Raw genomic sequence first — 16660 nt, forward strand, 5'->3', positions numbered from 1 at the left:
TGCTGAGACAAATGACCCGCGGTTCTTGTCTCTGTTCTTTGATCCACAGCCCCTCCATCGGACATGATGAACAGGCGGCGTTCACTACAGCCATGCTCTAAAACCACCAAGCCATCTCTCCAGCCTCTTTTGAACAAACAATTTGCAACAACTTATTGCCCCACTCAAATTACCAAATTATAAATTATACCATCTTTCAATAAAGCAACAATTGAAAAAAAAAATGGTTTGTATTGCACTGGGCATTACTTTCATGAAGGGGTGTTTGTCTTAGTTAGGGTTTCTATTGTTGTGAAGAGACACACATGAAGGACCATGACCACACAGGGTTTCTCTGTGTAGTTTTGGTGCCTGTAGACCAGGCTGGCCTAGAACTCACAGAGATCCGCCTGGCTCTGCCTCCCGAGTGCTGGGATTAGAGGCGTGTGCTATCACCACCACCTGGCATACACAACTCTTATAAGGAAAACATTTAATTAGGGTGGCTGTCTTGCAGTTTCAGAGGTTCAGTCCATTATCATCAGGGCAGAGAACATGGCAGTATGCAGGCAGACGTGTTGCTGACTGCTACATCCTGATCCGAAGGCAACAAAAAGTGTACTGCCTACACTGAGTGAAGCTTGAGCAAAAATAGACCTCAAAGCCCGCCCCCACAGTAACATACTTCCTCCAACAAGGCCACACCCCCTAATAGTGCCAGTCCCTTTGGGATTAAAACTACCACAGGTGTTGGACTGCCATAGCCCTCCCTCAACTCTGCCCCCTCAGCAGATCCGTAATTTGGTAAATTGCACAATGTTCTCAAAAGCCAGGTGGCCAAGGGGTGCTGATTTCTTGCTTTGCTTCTTCTTCTCTCACCCTCTCCACAAACCTCATGTTTCCCGGGATATGTGATATATTTGAAGGGGAGTGAGATGGGTGCATCCTCTCCATTGTAAGTTCGACCTCAGTAAATATTAATTCATATAAGCTACATTGTAACATTTTGGTGCTGTGTTTATTTCTAAATATTTTGGGAGTTTTTTTTTTTAATTTTATTTGAGTATGTGGGTGGGGGTTTGGTTGGTTTTCTGCTTTTTTTTTTTTTTTTTGGTTTTTCGAGAAAGGGTTTCTCTGTGTAGCTTTGCGCCTTTCCTGGAACTCACTTGGTAGCCCAGGCTGGCCTTGAACTCACAGAGATCCGCCTGGCTCTGCCTCCCAAGTGCTGGGATTAAAGGCGTGTGCCACCACTGCCCTTTTTTTTTTTTTTTTAAATGCTGAGTGCGGCTTATTGAAGGAGGGAGGAGGTCTTAAATACAGGCTTACAGCACAAGAGAGAACTCCAGAGGGCAGAAGTTTGCTTCCGATGTTTTACAATCTTGCATCTAAGCTGTTAACGCCCAATATGCAGGATACACAGACAAGGAACTTCCCTTAAGCATTCAGGGGGAGGCCGCTGAGACAGTTTCTTACTATGTAGCCCAGGTTGGCCTTGAATTCTCCAACTCACTGATCCTCCAGTCATGGCCTCCTGAGTACCAGGATCACAGGTTTGTACCACCAAAGCCCGGTGTAGTTTAGGAGTGTCTGTGTGTGGTATGTGCACATGACAGCTGGTACCCCTGGAGAGCAGAAGAGGACATTAGATCCCCTTGAGCTGGAGTCACAGGCAATTGTGACCCACCCAGTCTGAGTCCTGAGGACCAATCTGCCCAACCACTAAATCATCTCTTCAGCCTGTCTGTAACCCTTGATGTATTTTCTAGACTAAAGCAGCTCAGTAGAAGAGTGTTCATATAGTTCATGCAAGCTCCTGCATCCATTTTCCAGCAGAATCACAGAGAGAGGAGAGACAGACCCAAGGATTTACTTAACCAGCCTATCCCACGATGAGAATTCAAAATTAAAGGCGGATGACAGAGCGAGGGGGATAATGACAGGGTGTCAGTCACTCTTTAAGGTGCAGGTCTGTGGTAGACTTGGCTAGCGCATGCAAGATCCTAGACTGGATCCCCAGAAAACAACAACAAAAGAAAGTAAAGAAAGAACACCTCGCCGAGGCTTTCATAAAATTGGCATGGAAAGAGAACCTTTCCCATATAGGTACTTTGCATAGTCCGCACCACATGAGAACAAACACAGTACAAGGGCAGCAGAGATTTGATCCAGTTCTCATCGGGAGGGAAGTGCGTGCACAGGTGACCGGGTGTGGGGCAACGGCAGTCCCAGGAAAGCAGAGAGTGCGTGCTCGCCGTGCAGAGAGCTCTGGAGCCACAGGCCTCGCTTTCTGCACATCTCCCTTCCCAAACCAAGCCCTGCAAAGAAGATGTAAGCTCCTGTCAGGGATCTGATTAAAAAAAACCCGAGGCACAATTCGGACCGGAAGATTTCAGAGCCATCTCCCCCGGTTCTGAGGCTTAAAAACCCAGCCGCTGCAGTTGGAAACATGCGCTTGCTAATAGGAGAAGGGGAGCCGGAGCCGCAAGGCAGAAAAGGGCGGGAAAATGAAGCGCTAAAGAAAGAAAGAACGGGTCGGAGGGGAGGGGCGGAACCCGCGCCTGGAGCCAATGAAGAGGGCCGAGGCTGCGGCGCGTGCGCCGGGCCGCCGCGTGCGCAGGCGCGCGCCCCCGAGATCTCGCGGGAGAGAGCCGTTGTCCGTGCCGGTGCGGCTGCGGGGAGGCGGGTGGGAGGGGCGGGGAGGAGAGTGGAGGCGGGAGCGAAGTCTCGCGAGAAGAGGCCGTTGCCGTAGCGGAGCCCTCTGGCTCTGGGAGAGCGTGTGAGTGGCTGTGAGCCGCCGCCGGAGCCGCGGACGGTTTGCCGAGCCCGTTAGTGCCGCCGGCCCAGACTCCCCGCCGCCGTCATGTCCCGCTACCTGCGCCCCCCCAACACGTCTCTGTTCGTCAGGAATGTGGCCGACGACACCAGGTGAGAGCACCGTAGCAGCCACTGCGCGGGGGAGGCCGCGGGCGCACGGCGGGCGAGCGGCGAGCGGCGGCGGCGCGGGGGAGGGGCGGGGCGAAGATGGCGGGGCCCGCGCGGGGACTAGGCCTCGCCGCCGGCCTCCGTCGGCCTGCGGGAGCGAGGGCGGGCCCCGGGCCGGGCCAGACCAGACCGCCGCCGGGCATGTGGGCCGGGCACTCGGGCCCCTCCGTCCTCGCGTGCTCCGGGCTCACCCAGGCTGGCGGGCCGGACGCCTCTGTGCCTCGTCGGTCCCGCGTCCACGTTCCATGGGGTGCACGCCCCCTCGCCTTGAAAGGAATTTTTGTTGTCGGAAGAGAAAAGGTGGCCAGGCGGGGCGGCCCCGGCCTGTGATCCCATCACTCGGGGAGGCTGAGGCGGGAGGATTGGCGCCAGTTCGAGGTCAGCTCGGGCTACGAAGTGAGCCCCTTGTCTCCCAAGTCAGGAAACAGAAAAGATGCTCGTGGAGTCACGGGGAGGGGGAGGGGAGGTTGGGGCTCTTGTTTCCCCCAGCTGTACGGGTGGTGGTGGATGGGTCAGAGGTAATCGGGGAGAGGGGGAGTTGTTGAGATTTGAGAAATTGCAGTTTTCCGGTTAAATGGAGTATTCCCTCCTGTGTCGCGGAAATCGCTTTGAAAACGGAGTGTTGAAGAAATCTCTCCTGTTAGGACCTTCATAGCTGACTTAGATGAACTGAGGCGGTACTTAAATTAAGTAGACCTTGTCGTCGGGCGTAGTCCCAGCACTCCGAAGACTGTAGGAGTTCGAGGCCAGCCTGGTAAAGGCTTTGTTTTCAGCTATTCCCTTGCTTTGAATTGCCCTTGGAATTTTTTTTGGGAGAAATGTTTATCACATGATGTTTCTCATGCTTCGTGTTTGTAAATAATCTCCCAAGAAAAACTTGAGTTTTTCGTTAGTGTTGTGGGGTTTTAATTTTCTCTTGTCATTACGCATAAAACAAGAGTGGTTTATTAACGGCCATAAAAATTTCCCGTTTGTCATTTTAGCACTTAAGGGTTTGGATACTGTGGTTTTATTATGTCACGTTATTGTTGGCCGACCTGTTGAACAATTTTAGGGTAAAATGGGTATGATGGCCCAAGCCTGTAATTCCAGCACTTGAGAGGCAGCGTTACGATTGCCTTGAGTTCAAAGTCAACTTGGTCTAGAAGGAGGCCCTACCTTAAAAGAGGAACGTATTTTTCAGGACAGGGTATCTTTATAGACCAGGCTGGTCTAGAATTCCAGAGATCCGCCTGCCTCTACCTCTTGAGCGCTGGGATTTAAAGGCGTGCGCCACCACCGCCCCACCTTGGTGATTGTTTTTAAAAACAGAAGACATGCCTTTTATGAACTGTGAAGACTGGATTTTTAAAATTGTAATTATTTACTGACATGTAAAATAGTAATAGGCTTATAAGCACCACCACTCTCCCTTCTCTTCCTGGAGACAGGGTTTCAGAGACGGGCTATGATTTGTCTTTGAACTTTTTATCCTGCCTTATCCATCTCCATCCTTGGGTACTGACAAAAGATACCATGCCCAGCACCACAGAGTGCTTTCTTTCCACACCCCCTTTTTTAACTCAGACTGTAGCCCAGGCTGCCCCTGATCTCGTAACAGTTTTCCTACCTCAGCTTTTTCCAGTTCTTGGGTTACAGGTGAGCTGCCACACTTGGGTTTTTTAATCGATTGTTTGGTTTGTTGGTTTGTTTATGTGACAGGATCTCACTATGTAGCCCTCGTTTACCTGGAACTCACAGATTCCCCCTGCCTCTTCCTTCACAGTGCTGGAGTTAAAATAGAAAGGTGGGCTACCTATTGTATGGTGTAGGGGAGGGCTTGTTTGTCTTTGAATTTTTCGAGACAGTTTCTTCTGTAAATTGAGGCCCTCAATTCAGATGCACCTGCCTCTGCGCCACCTTTGAAATTCAGGAAGCTTGTTTGTTTTAGGTTGGCCAAGACAAGACAGGGATATAGGATCCATGGGTTATACTAATATCAACCACAATCCTTACATTCCTTAAGATAATATTGAAATGTAATTGCAAGAACATGGACATAAAAAGTTTGAGTTTTTTTCATGATGTTTTAGGTCAGAAGATTTACGTCGGGAATTTGGTCGTTATGGTCCAATAGTAGATGTTTATGTTCCACTTGATTTCTACACTCGACGGCCAAGAGGATTTGCCTATGTTCAATATCCTTTCTTCAGATGGATGATTAGTGAGGGGTGTTGAAGTTTGAAATTCAAGTTTTTATGTAAGTGGTAACATCTAAAAAATAGTCTTTTTTTTTTGTTCTCTAATGTCTTATGTCTTCAAATCTTTTAAAATTCTGATTCATTGCTCTATTAAAGTTAATCCAAAAATAAACATTTAAATTCCCATCCATGCTGCTGAAACTCAAATCAGTGATTATAATATGTGATTTAAATTTGAATACTTTGGTTGCTACCACCTTTGATATAAGTCAAATTAAAAGTTAATGTGTTCTTGTGCTTAGCAATTAAAGTTTAGTAATCTTGTTTGTTATTTTGAATCACTTGATCAAAAACAAATTGTATAACAATGAGGTAAACTTCTTTAATATTGTCCCCTAATTTGCTGTCCTCTGTTGTTACCTCAGAATGTAAAGCTGTACAGTTATGGCGACCCCAAAGAGAAAGCATGAAAGAACTTTAGAGTAGAGTTCAACACTTAAGGCAAGTAGACAAGCCAAAGACCTCTTAAGGATCAGGCTTGAAGAGAAGGGAGAGTTTGGGAAAAGAAAAAATAAAGAAAAGCTGGAAGAAGGACAAGCCTAATGGGAGACAAAGCCTCGCTTTATCCACAAAGGGGGAAAAGGTTGTTTTTCAAAGTTAAAGATAAAGCCATCTGTCATATTTGACCAAGCATCTCATGACAAGTCCTTCTGACAAGCACTAAAAGAGTTAAAGGTCAAGATGAAGTTGAATGATGGCCAAGATTAAAGGAGTCATACCTGATGTATCCTACAGAATTACTACTTTCCTTTTTTTTTAATTTATTTTTTTGTTTTGTTTTGCAAGCAGTTAATTTTCATAATTATGCTGGTTTGGTCTAGTGACAAAACCTGTAACTTGAATTTGTGTGGGCCTTTGATATTGTGATTGTGGTCTTGTATGAGTGTATTTTCTCCTACCTTACCAAGTTAAAGTACAACATTGTTATGATTAAATTCAGCATAATTGGGTTTTAGACAGGTTGTCAGAGGCTCTTTGGAATAGCATGGGGTACTTAAACCCAGCCACAGAGCCCTACCTGAAGGGGAGAGAGGTGCATGCACTGGGGACTACTTAGAAAAGAGCTGGAATGTTCTAGGCTATATCCACTACAAATATGTAGAGATAGTTTCCTTCTGGTTTGTTTTGTTTTTTGTTTTTTGTTTTGTTTTGTTTTGTTTTTTAAGTAGCTTCTGGTTCTTAGAATCCTGCTGGCCCTGCATATGCAGTAGATCAGTTAGCCCTGAATGGATTGCAAAGGGCCTTCTTCATGGTATGGGTCCTAATCAGGATATATGGCAAATGATCCTTGTCTTAGAGTGAGTTTCAGGTGATCTTATTTCTGACCTTCTGTAAGGTCATTTCCCTGCCTAAAATAGAGGGGGGCAGGGATGGAGGGCGAGGCTGTGAATCCAAAGCCAGGAAACTTTCTTGTTGCTTAAATTCAGTTTCTTGAAACTCTGACCTTGTAAATTTCTAGTGAAACTCAGAGGGAAAAGCCAAAAGCTGCTCATGTGGAGCCAGTGGTCAGGAGAACCTTGTGGGTAGTTATTAAACTTAAAGGATAATGCCTGTGTCTGGCTTCGTTAAATACATTGATCCAATCTGGTTTATAATGTTGATAGGGGTTTATGTGGTTTGAGGTAACCTGGGGACAATGTCTCAGCACTGGTTTACCTCGAGTATGTTGTTCTTGATTGATAGTAATGGGTAGTTATTCAGGGAATCCAGAGTAGGGTGATAAGTTAGTTTCATTTTGGGAACATAAATATTGATGGGCAATATAGCGATACCTGACTATCTCTACTGCTGCTGTATCTTTCATGTGCCTCTTCTCAGTCTCCTCCTCCTACCCTTCATTTAAGAGGTAGGTAAATTAAAGAACCTTGCCCTCTAGGCTAAGATTCTGTTTTTAAGGCTAGCACCCAAGAATGCTTTGCCGTATTCATAATCTTTGTAGCTCTTGATGTAAATAATTTAAAACTACTCTGTCTCTTGATAACAAAGTAATATGCCTATTAAGTGAATTAATTCCTATTAGTTTAGCACCTAAGTGCAGTTAACCTTGAGGGATGCTTATTTACAGCATTCAGGGTTCTAAACTATCAGCCTTTTGATAAAAGTTGAAAACACGATTATTTGAGACTTTGGAAAACCACTCCTGTTTCTCCTACTCATAATGGGCTCAGGAAGAGAACTTGAGGCCTATGGCCCTTAGTTACTTTTGGAACAAAAAGTGGAAATCTAGTGATAGGCTGAAGTAGACTGTATTTTATCTGTGGAGTAAATACATAAGTCTTGAAATGAATGTGTCACTTGTGGGTATTTTCTTATTTGGTGCTCTAAACCTGCACTTAGGATGTTTCAAGAAATAGCACTGGATGTGCTTAGAATGACAATTTTTGGGATATAGTGAAAATCCATTCCAAAAGTCACCCGTTTTTCTCTGGTAGGGCCTTTTGTGTACTTAGCTCCCATTAGAATGGTGCTTTTTTTAAAAGATGTTTGGACAAAATAACTCAACCTAGAGGTTCTCAGAGTACTATTGCTGACAGGAGAGAGGCAGCTCGTTTCTCAGATGAAAATTGGATGCCAACAGCTTTTCTACTTAGTGCTGATAATACTGCCATGATTCTTAAGTGGGAACCAGTCTGAAATGGAAGCTGTGGATTTAGTGTCATAGTTAGGCTTTTTCAGTCCAGGAGTCCTTGTGCCACTTAATAGTGTGCTTTTACAGTCTGCATGGATGGAATATGCATTTGGCATAGTGATTGAGTGTATTGTTTGACAATGACTAGTATGCCTGTCTTTCTGTGCAGTGCAGGAAACACAACTACATGAAATAATAAATAGTATTGCCTGTATCTGAAAAAATTCTTTCATCTCTTGTAAAAGCATGCTCTGCTTGCTTGCTTGCTTGCTTGCTTGCCTGAGAACTGACATCTTTTTTGACATAAATATGAAAACAGTATTTTGGATTTTTTTATAAAAAAAATTTCGGTATCCAACTGAATTGACTGGCTTCTTTTTATATTTTGTCTTACAAAGTTAATTCTTAGAACATGGGGACTTTTTTTATAGTGTACCTTGGTAGTTCAGGTATAGCAGTTTGTATTACAACATGTATTTACATGTGTTTTTTTAAAAGTGTATACTTTTTATAACATAAGGTATAATTGCAACTGCTTTTATGCTGTAGTATTAATGGCTGAGTCAACCAAATAGTTAAGTAGGTTCTGGATGAACAATATTGGGCGATTGTGAGTTGTTTCAGACTTTGCAAACCCCTCATTATCAAAGTTTACAAAACTTCTCAAGCCCCTTAACATTTAGCACATTTGAGGATGTTCGTGATGCTGAAGATGCTTTACATAATTTGGACAGAAAATGGATTTGTGGGCGTCAAATTGAAATACAGTTCGCACAAGGGGATCGCAAGAGTGAGTACCCTTGTACATGTACAGTATGTTGCTTTTTAGACTTAAGTTTTTTTCCTCAAGTCGTCTCTCTTAACTTAAAATTAATTGGGTAGTTGTATGGGTGCATCACTGGAAATGAATTCATAGGATTAAACTTGGGAAGGCAATCTACATTAAATAAGTGTTTGCTCCTTTCGGCTTTTCTGTGTGTTGACTCTCAACTGCATGAGTATATACTGCTGCATTTTAGTGCTACATGTTCTTTATAGGGCAAATCTTGAATTTCAGATACTCTTGTGGTATCAGTTCCTCTAGTCAGAAGTAGTTAACATGTTTGCAAACTAATTGTGAGAAGACATTGAGAAAAGCCAATGTTTTGTTTTTTTTTTTTTTTTAACATTTTATAAAATTCTTTAACAAATAATTCACATAGTACACAATTTGCCTGTTTGCATGATTTGATAGACTTTAGTCCAGCATCCTCATAGGCCCATGACACCATCACCACTTTCTATTTTAGAACATTGCTGTCTTCAATTTCATACATACATACATACATATATAACGTATGGTGATTACATTTCACCTTATTTTTTTTAATGAACATCATATTTGCAAGCCAATGATTTATTAGTGCTGGTTTTTTAACATTGAGCAATCTTGATAAACATTTTAAAGGTAAACAAAGGTTAATGTTCACGTTCTAGTTATGCCTCTCATACCAACACAGAGGCATATCTTGAATTACGAAATACATTATTTACTTCCTTAGTGTAGGAGAAAGAATGAGCCGGGTATAGTGACATACACCTTTAATCGCAGCACTCGGGGGCAAAGACAGACATATCTCCAGTCTGGGACCACCCTGTCTTCAGAGTGAGTTCCAGGCCAGCCAGGCCTATATAATAAGATTTTTGTCTCAAAAACAGAGGGCTAGAGAGATGGTTCTGTTAAGAACACTGACTGTTCTTTCAGAGGATCCGGGTTTGACTTCTAGGATCCACATAGTGCTGGCAGACCCTCTTCTGGACTCTGGGCAATGCACGTGCAGACAGACATGCAGGCACATCACCCCCTACACATAAAATTAAAACCTTTAAGGGAAAACAGTAATTCAGGAGTGTTATCCTACAGTATGAGGGTTTAGATGCTATGATTTTAATGTTTCTAAGTGTTTCTATTCTGTTCCCCTAGCACCAAATCAAATGAAAGCCAAGGAAGGGAGGAATGTATACAGCTCTTCACGATATGATGATTATGATCGATATAGACGTTCTCGAAGCCGAAGTTATGAAAGGAGGAGATCAAGGAGTCGCTCTTTTGATTACAACTATAGGAGATCTTACAGTCCTAGAAAGTAAGTGTGGGACACAATCATCTGCTGTTTTAATGTTTGTAGCCAACTACAATGACGTTTACCTTTAATCCCAGCTTCTCAGAAGACTGAGATGGGAGTACCACATGAGCCCAGGAGTTCTGGGCTCACTTAATAAAATATTGTAAGGACCTGTCTTAAAAGTAAAGAGATGTTTGTTAACATGTAAAAAAAAAATTACTGTTTTTCCTTTTTATTTGTGTGTGTTGAATGCTTCATTAAGACTAAAGGTGTTTTTGGTGCTTTATTTAAGAATTAAGACTATAAATAGACATTTGTCACTTTGCTTTTTCTGATATGCTTTTTAGCAGTAGACCGACTGGAAGACCACGACGTAGCCGAAGCCATTCCGACAATGATAGGTAAATAATTTTGCTTTGAAAAAGACTTGTGTTTTTCAATTTCAGAGTGAACTTTTGCTCTAAAAGTAACAAATTTGATTAATATAGAATCTAATTTTTACTCTAATTGTATCTCTCCTCTGTTTTGAAAGATTCAAACACCGAAATCGATCTTTTTCAAGATCTAAATCCAATTCAAGATCACGGTCCAAGTCCCAGCCCAAGAAAGAAATGAAGGCTAAATCACGTTCTAGGTCTGCATCTCACACCAAAACTAGAGGCACCTCTAAAACAGATTCCAAAACACATTATAAGTCTGGCTCAAGATATGAAAAGGAATCAAGGAAAAAAGAACCACCTAGATCCAAATCTCAGTCAAGATCACAGTCTAGGTCTAGGTCAAAATCTAGATCAAGGTCTTGGACTAGTCCCAAGTCCAGTGGCCACTGATAGTATAAATCATGATACTTTCTAGGCATGTATCATTCATTTACTCATAGTTTGGTATACTTAAATTATCAGGAATACAATGTTGCAATGATGCGTTTTAAAAAAAATAAAATAAAAAACACTTGTTAGTTTTCCCTGTACCGGGCAATGGTTATAATTAAAATGATATGCTGTTGAGAAGCCACTCTTAAGAGTCCAGTTTGTTTAATGTTATGGGCAGCTACCAATTTGTGGTGTCTCTGTATATTTTTGTAAAGATTCTCATTTTTTATGCTTGAAGTATTTGGTGAAAAGATGTTGGTTGGCCATAATTTGCAACATTGTCTTATTAAAAATAAATTTTCATATCCATATTTGGTAGAACTGTTAACCTAGAAATGTAGCTTGCTAATTAAGATAGAATGATACAAGAGTGAAGTTGTAGCCACATTACAACACTGACTGCTCAGACACATTTAGGTTCAGGGTGGACCTTAATGTCTTGTCACAATGTCTAAGCCCGTGGTGATTATTTATGATGCAATGTGGAATAGGGGGTTTTTGTTTGTTTGTTTTTTGGTTGTTTTTTGTTAACTCCACTGTCTTGGGGAATGATGCCAACTAGGTTAAATAGTATTTTCAGGGAGATTGAACTTTTCACTGAAACATGGAGCCTTCACTGCTTTCCCCCATCCCCCCCGCTGGTTTCTGAAATTTGAAACAAAAACTTAAAAAAAAAATTCCTCCTTAAGTTTTGAGTATGTCAATGATGGTGGAAATCATTTTCAGGGGAAAAGACTGTTCCTAGCATAGTTCTCTAAAATTTAACTATTGTTGATCATTGTTATTTTGGGTTTTTTTGTTTTGTTTTTTTTTCTGTTAGGAGCAAGTAAACTGTTTGAAAGTACATTTTGTTTGTTTATGAGCATAATATAAAACAGTGAATTTTGATGCTTACAGCACTTGGTCTGTGCGTTTGTATCAGAGTCTGCCTGCCCTCTTCATGAGGGAGGATGCTCTTTACACCTCAGTTTATTAATGTAGACAAGTTGAAAAGGTGACACTCCCAGGTGATTCTGTGGTGCCGTGAATTTTTGGAAATAGTTGAGTTTCAAGTAAAAGCCACATCACTTAGTTTTTGAGTCGTGTAGGACATGACTAAAGTAAGGAAGTGATACCCTTAAATATTTATAATTTCTAATATTTCTCTTCAAGATCTTTAGGAGGCAATAAAGTGACTTGAAATGTCCAGTGTCATTTCAGAATAAAAAGCAAGCATCTTTAAAAATCTCAAACTGCTTGCTTACAGAAGTGAGTGGAGATATTGTGGGGGGGACGATCCTTTTAGAGGATTACCTTATTTTTCCTTTCAATTTTGATTTTAGAAATATAGGCCTTGCTTGTAGAGAACAAAAGATGGTTTTTAAAGAACTGTTTGTGGACTGTGTTTGGAGGATTAATTCTAGAATCTTTGTATATTTAATAGTATTTCTAACTTTTGTTTCTTTACTGTTTGCAGTTAATGTTCTTGTTCTGCTATGCAATCATTTATATGCACGTTTCTTTAATTTTTTTAGATTTTCCTGGATGTATAGTTTAAACAACAAAAAGTCTATTTAAAACTGTAGCAGTAGTTTGCAGTTCTAGCACAGAGGAAAGTTGTGGGGTTAAACTTTGTATTTTCTTTCTTATAGAAGCTTCTAAAAAGGTATTTTTATATGTTCTTTTTAACAAATATTGTGTACAACCTTTAAAACATCAATGTTTGGATCAAAACGAGACCCAGCTTATTTTCTGCTTGCTGTAAATTAAGCAAACATGCTATAATAAAAACAAAATGAAGGAAATAATGATTAACTGGAATTATTATAGTACTGAATGAGTCTAAAATAATGGAAATAATCCTTTGTAGATTTAGGAATATTTTAATCAGTGTTGACATTAGGCACAACTAACCTGCTCTGGGGATGATAGAACTTTGTCAGAAATCAACATCTTTTACATAGCATTTAAGAATTCCTTATGTCAAAGTCATTTCATGATTGTTCATTAAGCCTCTTGGGTTAAATAATATGAGAGGTTATTTAGTAGTGTTGATAGACATTAAAATGAAAATTTGAACAAGCTAACTATAAATTTATACTTTCATTTTTACAAAGTATCAGTTCTGCTCTTTCCCCTTCCTACTAAACAAGACATGTTGGGTTTTATGTTTATGACATGATTTTAAATTCTTTTTCATTGAATGTTAGTGAGCATTTAAATGATGACCACTTTGGGGAGGTGGTTTTGGGTGTTTTTGTGGATTGAATTCTAGCTATTTTGCAGTAACAATTACAGCTGGTGATTTATTATTTATGTTGTGCCAGACATTGTTAAAGAAACTTGATTGATTTGTTCACTCTTCACAAAACCCTTTAAGGAAGATATTTCCCCCATCTCAGGAAACGAAGGCACAAATTAAAAGCTGTAAATAGCAGAGCCAAGATTTGAGCCCAGATTTGGTCCTTAAATTTTTTGAAAAACAGTAGATGAAGAGGTACAGCAATAAAATTGTGCTCAGTCTCTGTAGAACGAGAAGGCCTGATGTTGGTTTGTTTTTGTTAATTTATTTTTGCACTCAGACTGTTTAACTTGAGAAGCTTACACATTGTTTATGAAATGGTGTGCCCAACAGCTTCACAAGGACTCTATACAGTTGCACTCACAGTAGGATCCTGTTGAGACCTGGTGAGGATTTTCAGTTTTGAGCTAAATATGAATCCTGTTGTTAACTTTCACAGTTGATGAGAACCTCCTGTGTGTCTAGCACTGGGCTCTATTGAATAGGATGGTTGTGTCAAGACTCAAGTGAAGGCTAACACTTAGCCTTTCTTTTTACTTAAGATCTCTGATTTTTTAATTTTTTAAACCTAGTAAGCAAGAAGAAAAGTGAGATAATGAATGCTTCAGTGAGAAAGGACAGGTGCTACATAGAGTTTGAGATATTAAGTTACAACTTAGGGAAAAGACCTGGGAACTACTGTACTATACTCTTGAAAATTTGGCCCAGTAAGCTGCTACATCCAGTTCAACTAACAAATCCTGTATACCACAGAGAAGAATAAAGAGAAAACCAAACTGACAAACATCCTTCTTTTATTTAAGACCAAACTGCAGCTGGAATACCCAGTACAGTTCTGCTTACTACACTTCAAGAAAGATCTGAAAGCGGAAAAAAGAACCAAAGAAGGGCAGTTCAAGCGACCAAAGGGTGGGTGGAAGGTGCTGCAGTATGAATACTGTACGAATATTTTGACTCTGGTCTGAAAAGATAAAAGAATTATCGAAAACTACATGGAATAATTGAAGTCCCTTCAAGTTTGAAAGTAAGCATTTTAGGACAAATAAAAGGAAATTCAACTTTGTACTTGTGGAAACTAATCCCTAAATATGAACAGGTATATTGACTCATGGGTGGCAGATCCATGATAAGTTATTGGAAACTAGGATGTCTGAATATCAAGGAAGACAGCCATAGTCTCTAACAGTGCCTCTCTTGGTCTGTCTCAAACTAAATTGGATGGTAAAGGTATGGTCCAATATAAAGTTTTTCTTGATTATCTCTTAAAAGTCAGTTCCACTTACGCCAGTGTTGGCAGGTCTTGCCTTTGTTTATTCCAGTGCCAGTATTTTCTGCTTAACTGTTTGTTTTGTTGGCATCTGAATTTATTTACTTGTATACCATGTGCAGTTTACATCTAACCACTCCTTCCCAGGTTAATTCCACTTATACTTGACATCCAACCATGAGGGCCCATCTCTTTCTCACCTCTTGCCTAGACAGTATGTTCAACAGACATTTATTGAATAAAACTTTACTGTGGGCAAAACATTATACTGGATAATTGGAAAATAGTTACTTAGTAAGTACCTACTGAGCACAATCTAGTGAATCATTACAGTATGGCCACATTTTGAGGTGTATTGTGATATTTCATACCATTCATATACTAATATAATTACAGAACAATACACTATCAAAGATAAGTAATTTTATGGTTGTCTGCCATTTAAAATTATCTAGTATTTGTATCCATGACTACAAATAATGAAGAAAACCTATGATAAGCAGATTTATTGTGCAGTGATTAATATACTAGACTAATTACTAAATTGTTAACTTCTGGCTCAGACAAATAGATAATCCCAAAAATAACAAACATTTAACTTTGCATTAAAACAGACCCTGGGTGCTATAATTAGATTATTTTGAGGCAGACAGCTGTTACCACAATGGACTTAGTATATTCTGTATTGGAAAAAAAAATGTTTACCAGGTTAGACTTTTTAGTGATCTACTTGTACATTTTTTAGGGGACATATTCTGTGTATAGTTAATAACTTTATAGTGTCGCAAAATGTTTTAGATTCCTTGGTTCCTTGTTAGGATATTAACTTGTTTATCATAACATTGATTCCATCACATTTGAATTTTTGTTGTATTTTTGCCACATATTTAAAACAATGTCAAAATCTGAAATCTGGAAACAGTGTAAAGCCTTTATAACAATTTATAAAATGTAGTAGGATTACACATAAATGAAGGGAGGTAAAAATGAAGGTTATTTTATCTGTGTTAAAAGCAAACTTTTTTCAGCCTGCCCAAACTTAAAAAGGCAGCAGGTACCAGGTGAGAATTTTAAATTTTGGCTTCATTTTTGTTGCTGTTTTTATTTTGAATCAAGTTGGAAATGCTTTTATAGTTTTATTTTCAAGGACACAATAAAAACTGATAAAAACTGAATTTAGCATTTATTTCAAGATTACAAATGATGTGTTTTATACCATTACAAAATCATTAGCATTGGATTGGTTTTAAAGATAGAGGTTCTGTGTATTTAACAGTTATCTGTGCAGTTCATGGGTGTTTTGTTCTCTACTCCCCCTCTCCATTTCCTTTCAGATTGAGCTTAAGGGAAGAGAGAAATTGTGTGTTCTCGTGAGGATTTTGTTTTGTTTGTTAATTGTACTATTTGAGTTTTAGGAGTTTCATTTGCGGGAATATAACCTTGTTCATTTATAAGTACAGTAACAGTACTTGACAGCTCTTAAGTTTTAAGTGTGGTAAAATAGAAAAGGCCCCTGTGGTTTGGGTAGCTGTGAATTGTTTTAGTCTGTCTACTGTGGTTTCCATGTATATTAAAGGCTGTCAATATTACTAAGCACTTGCTGTGCCAAGTTGTATGTTTTCCAGATATTCCTGCTTAACCTTAAATCACTTGTTTTCTGTGGGATGCCCACCATGTGGACAGGAACTTTTGCATACATACATTCATTTCTTACTACCTTCTAACATTACTAGATAAAAAGTGGATTAAGTGTATTCCAAGATTTATAGGCTGTTTGGAGCTTGGGTGCTCCAAGCTGGCTTTTCCAAACTTCAGTTTGAGTCTGTGTTGTTGTGCTTTTTTTTTTTTTTTTTTTTTTTTTTTTTAAAGCCATGTTCCTTTTTATAAAATACTGAGATTAAAAACTGTTACTTGAGCAATAGCCAGGAATCAGGATCATCAAAGCCTTTAGGTGTCCCAGAAAAGAAATGTTCTCAATTTTCAGTGATGGCCTGATAGGTGAATTAAACAACTTGGTCTTCAATGACTCTTTTCTCTTAGATGTTTTCCTCTGTCTCTTCCTCCAACAGTGTTGGTTATTAATGTTTGTATATTTGTAAAGCTGGTTCACCAATCACCCTGTGTTAAAAGTGGAGGGTTTTTTTGTGAAGTGGGGGGGGATAAAAAAGTTGAGGCATGTAAACTTTCATTCGTAATAGTAGTTTGTAAAGAAGTAAAAGAAAGGCCTTTGTAATCCAGGTTTTTTTTCAGATCACATTTCTTTGAATGCTGGAGAGTAAAATAAACTGGTCTAGGTGCTCTAAAA

General features: G+C 39.9%; 1 protein-coding gene across 5 annotated transcripts; it reads left to right on the forward strand.

Annotated features, from left to right (window-relative positions):
- Positions 1 to 2700: 2700 nt before the first annotated feature.
- Positions 2701 to 16660, forward strand: Srsf10 (serine and arginine rich splicing factor 10). 5 transcript variants are annotated; one of them, XM_028875446.2, is made up of 7 exons: positions 2702 to 2904; positions 5034 to 5138; positions 8517 to 8620; positions 9794 to 9956; positions 10283 to 10336; positions 10468 to 10569; positions 13892 to 16660. In XM_028875446.2, exons 1-7 carry the CDS (start codon positions 2840 to 2842, stop codon positions 13950 to 13952), a joined length of 654 nt encoding a protein of 217 aa, XP_028731279.1. In that variant the 5' UTR covers positions 2702 to 2839; the 3' UTR covers positions 13953 to 16660. The 5 variants fall into 5 exon arrangements, with proteins under 5 accessions (XP_028731275.1, XP_028731279.1, XP_028731278.1 ...); XM_028875442.2 differs by lacking the exon at positions 13892 to 16660 and having other exon boundaries at positions 2701 to 2904; positions 10286 to 10336; positions 10468 to 12591; XM_028875445.2 differs by lacking the exon at positions 10468 to 10569 and having other exon boundaries at positions 10286 to 10336.

Source organism: Peromyscus leucopus, chromosome 2 (assembly GCF_004664715.2).
Source record: "Peromyscus leucopus breed LL Stock chromosome 2, UCI_PerLeu_2.1, whole genome shotgun sequence".
In the NCBI taxonomy this organism is placed as follows: domain Eukaryota; kingdom Metazoa; phylum Chordata; class Mammalia; order Rodentia; family Cricetidae; genus Peromyscus; species Peromyscus leucopus.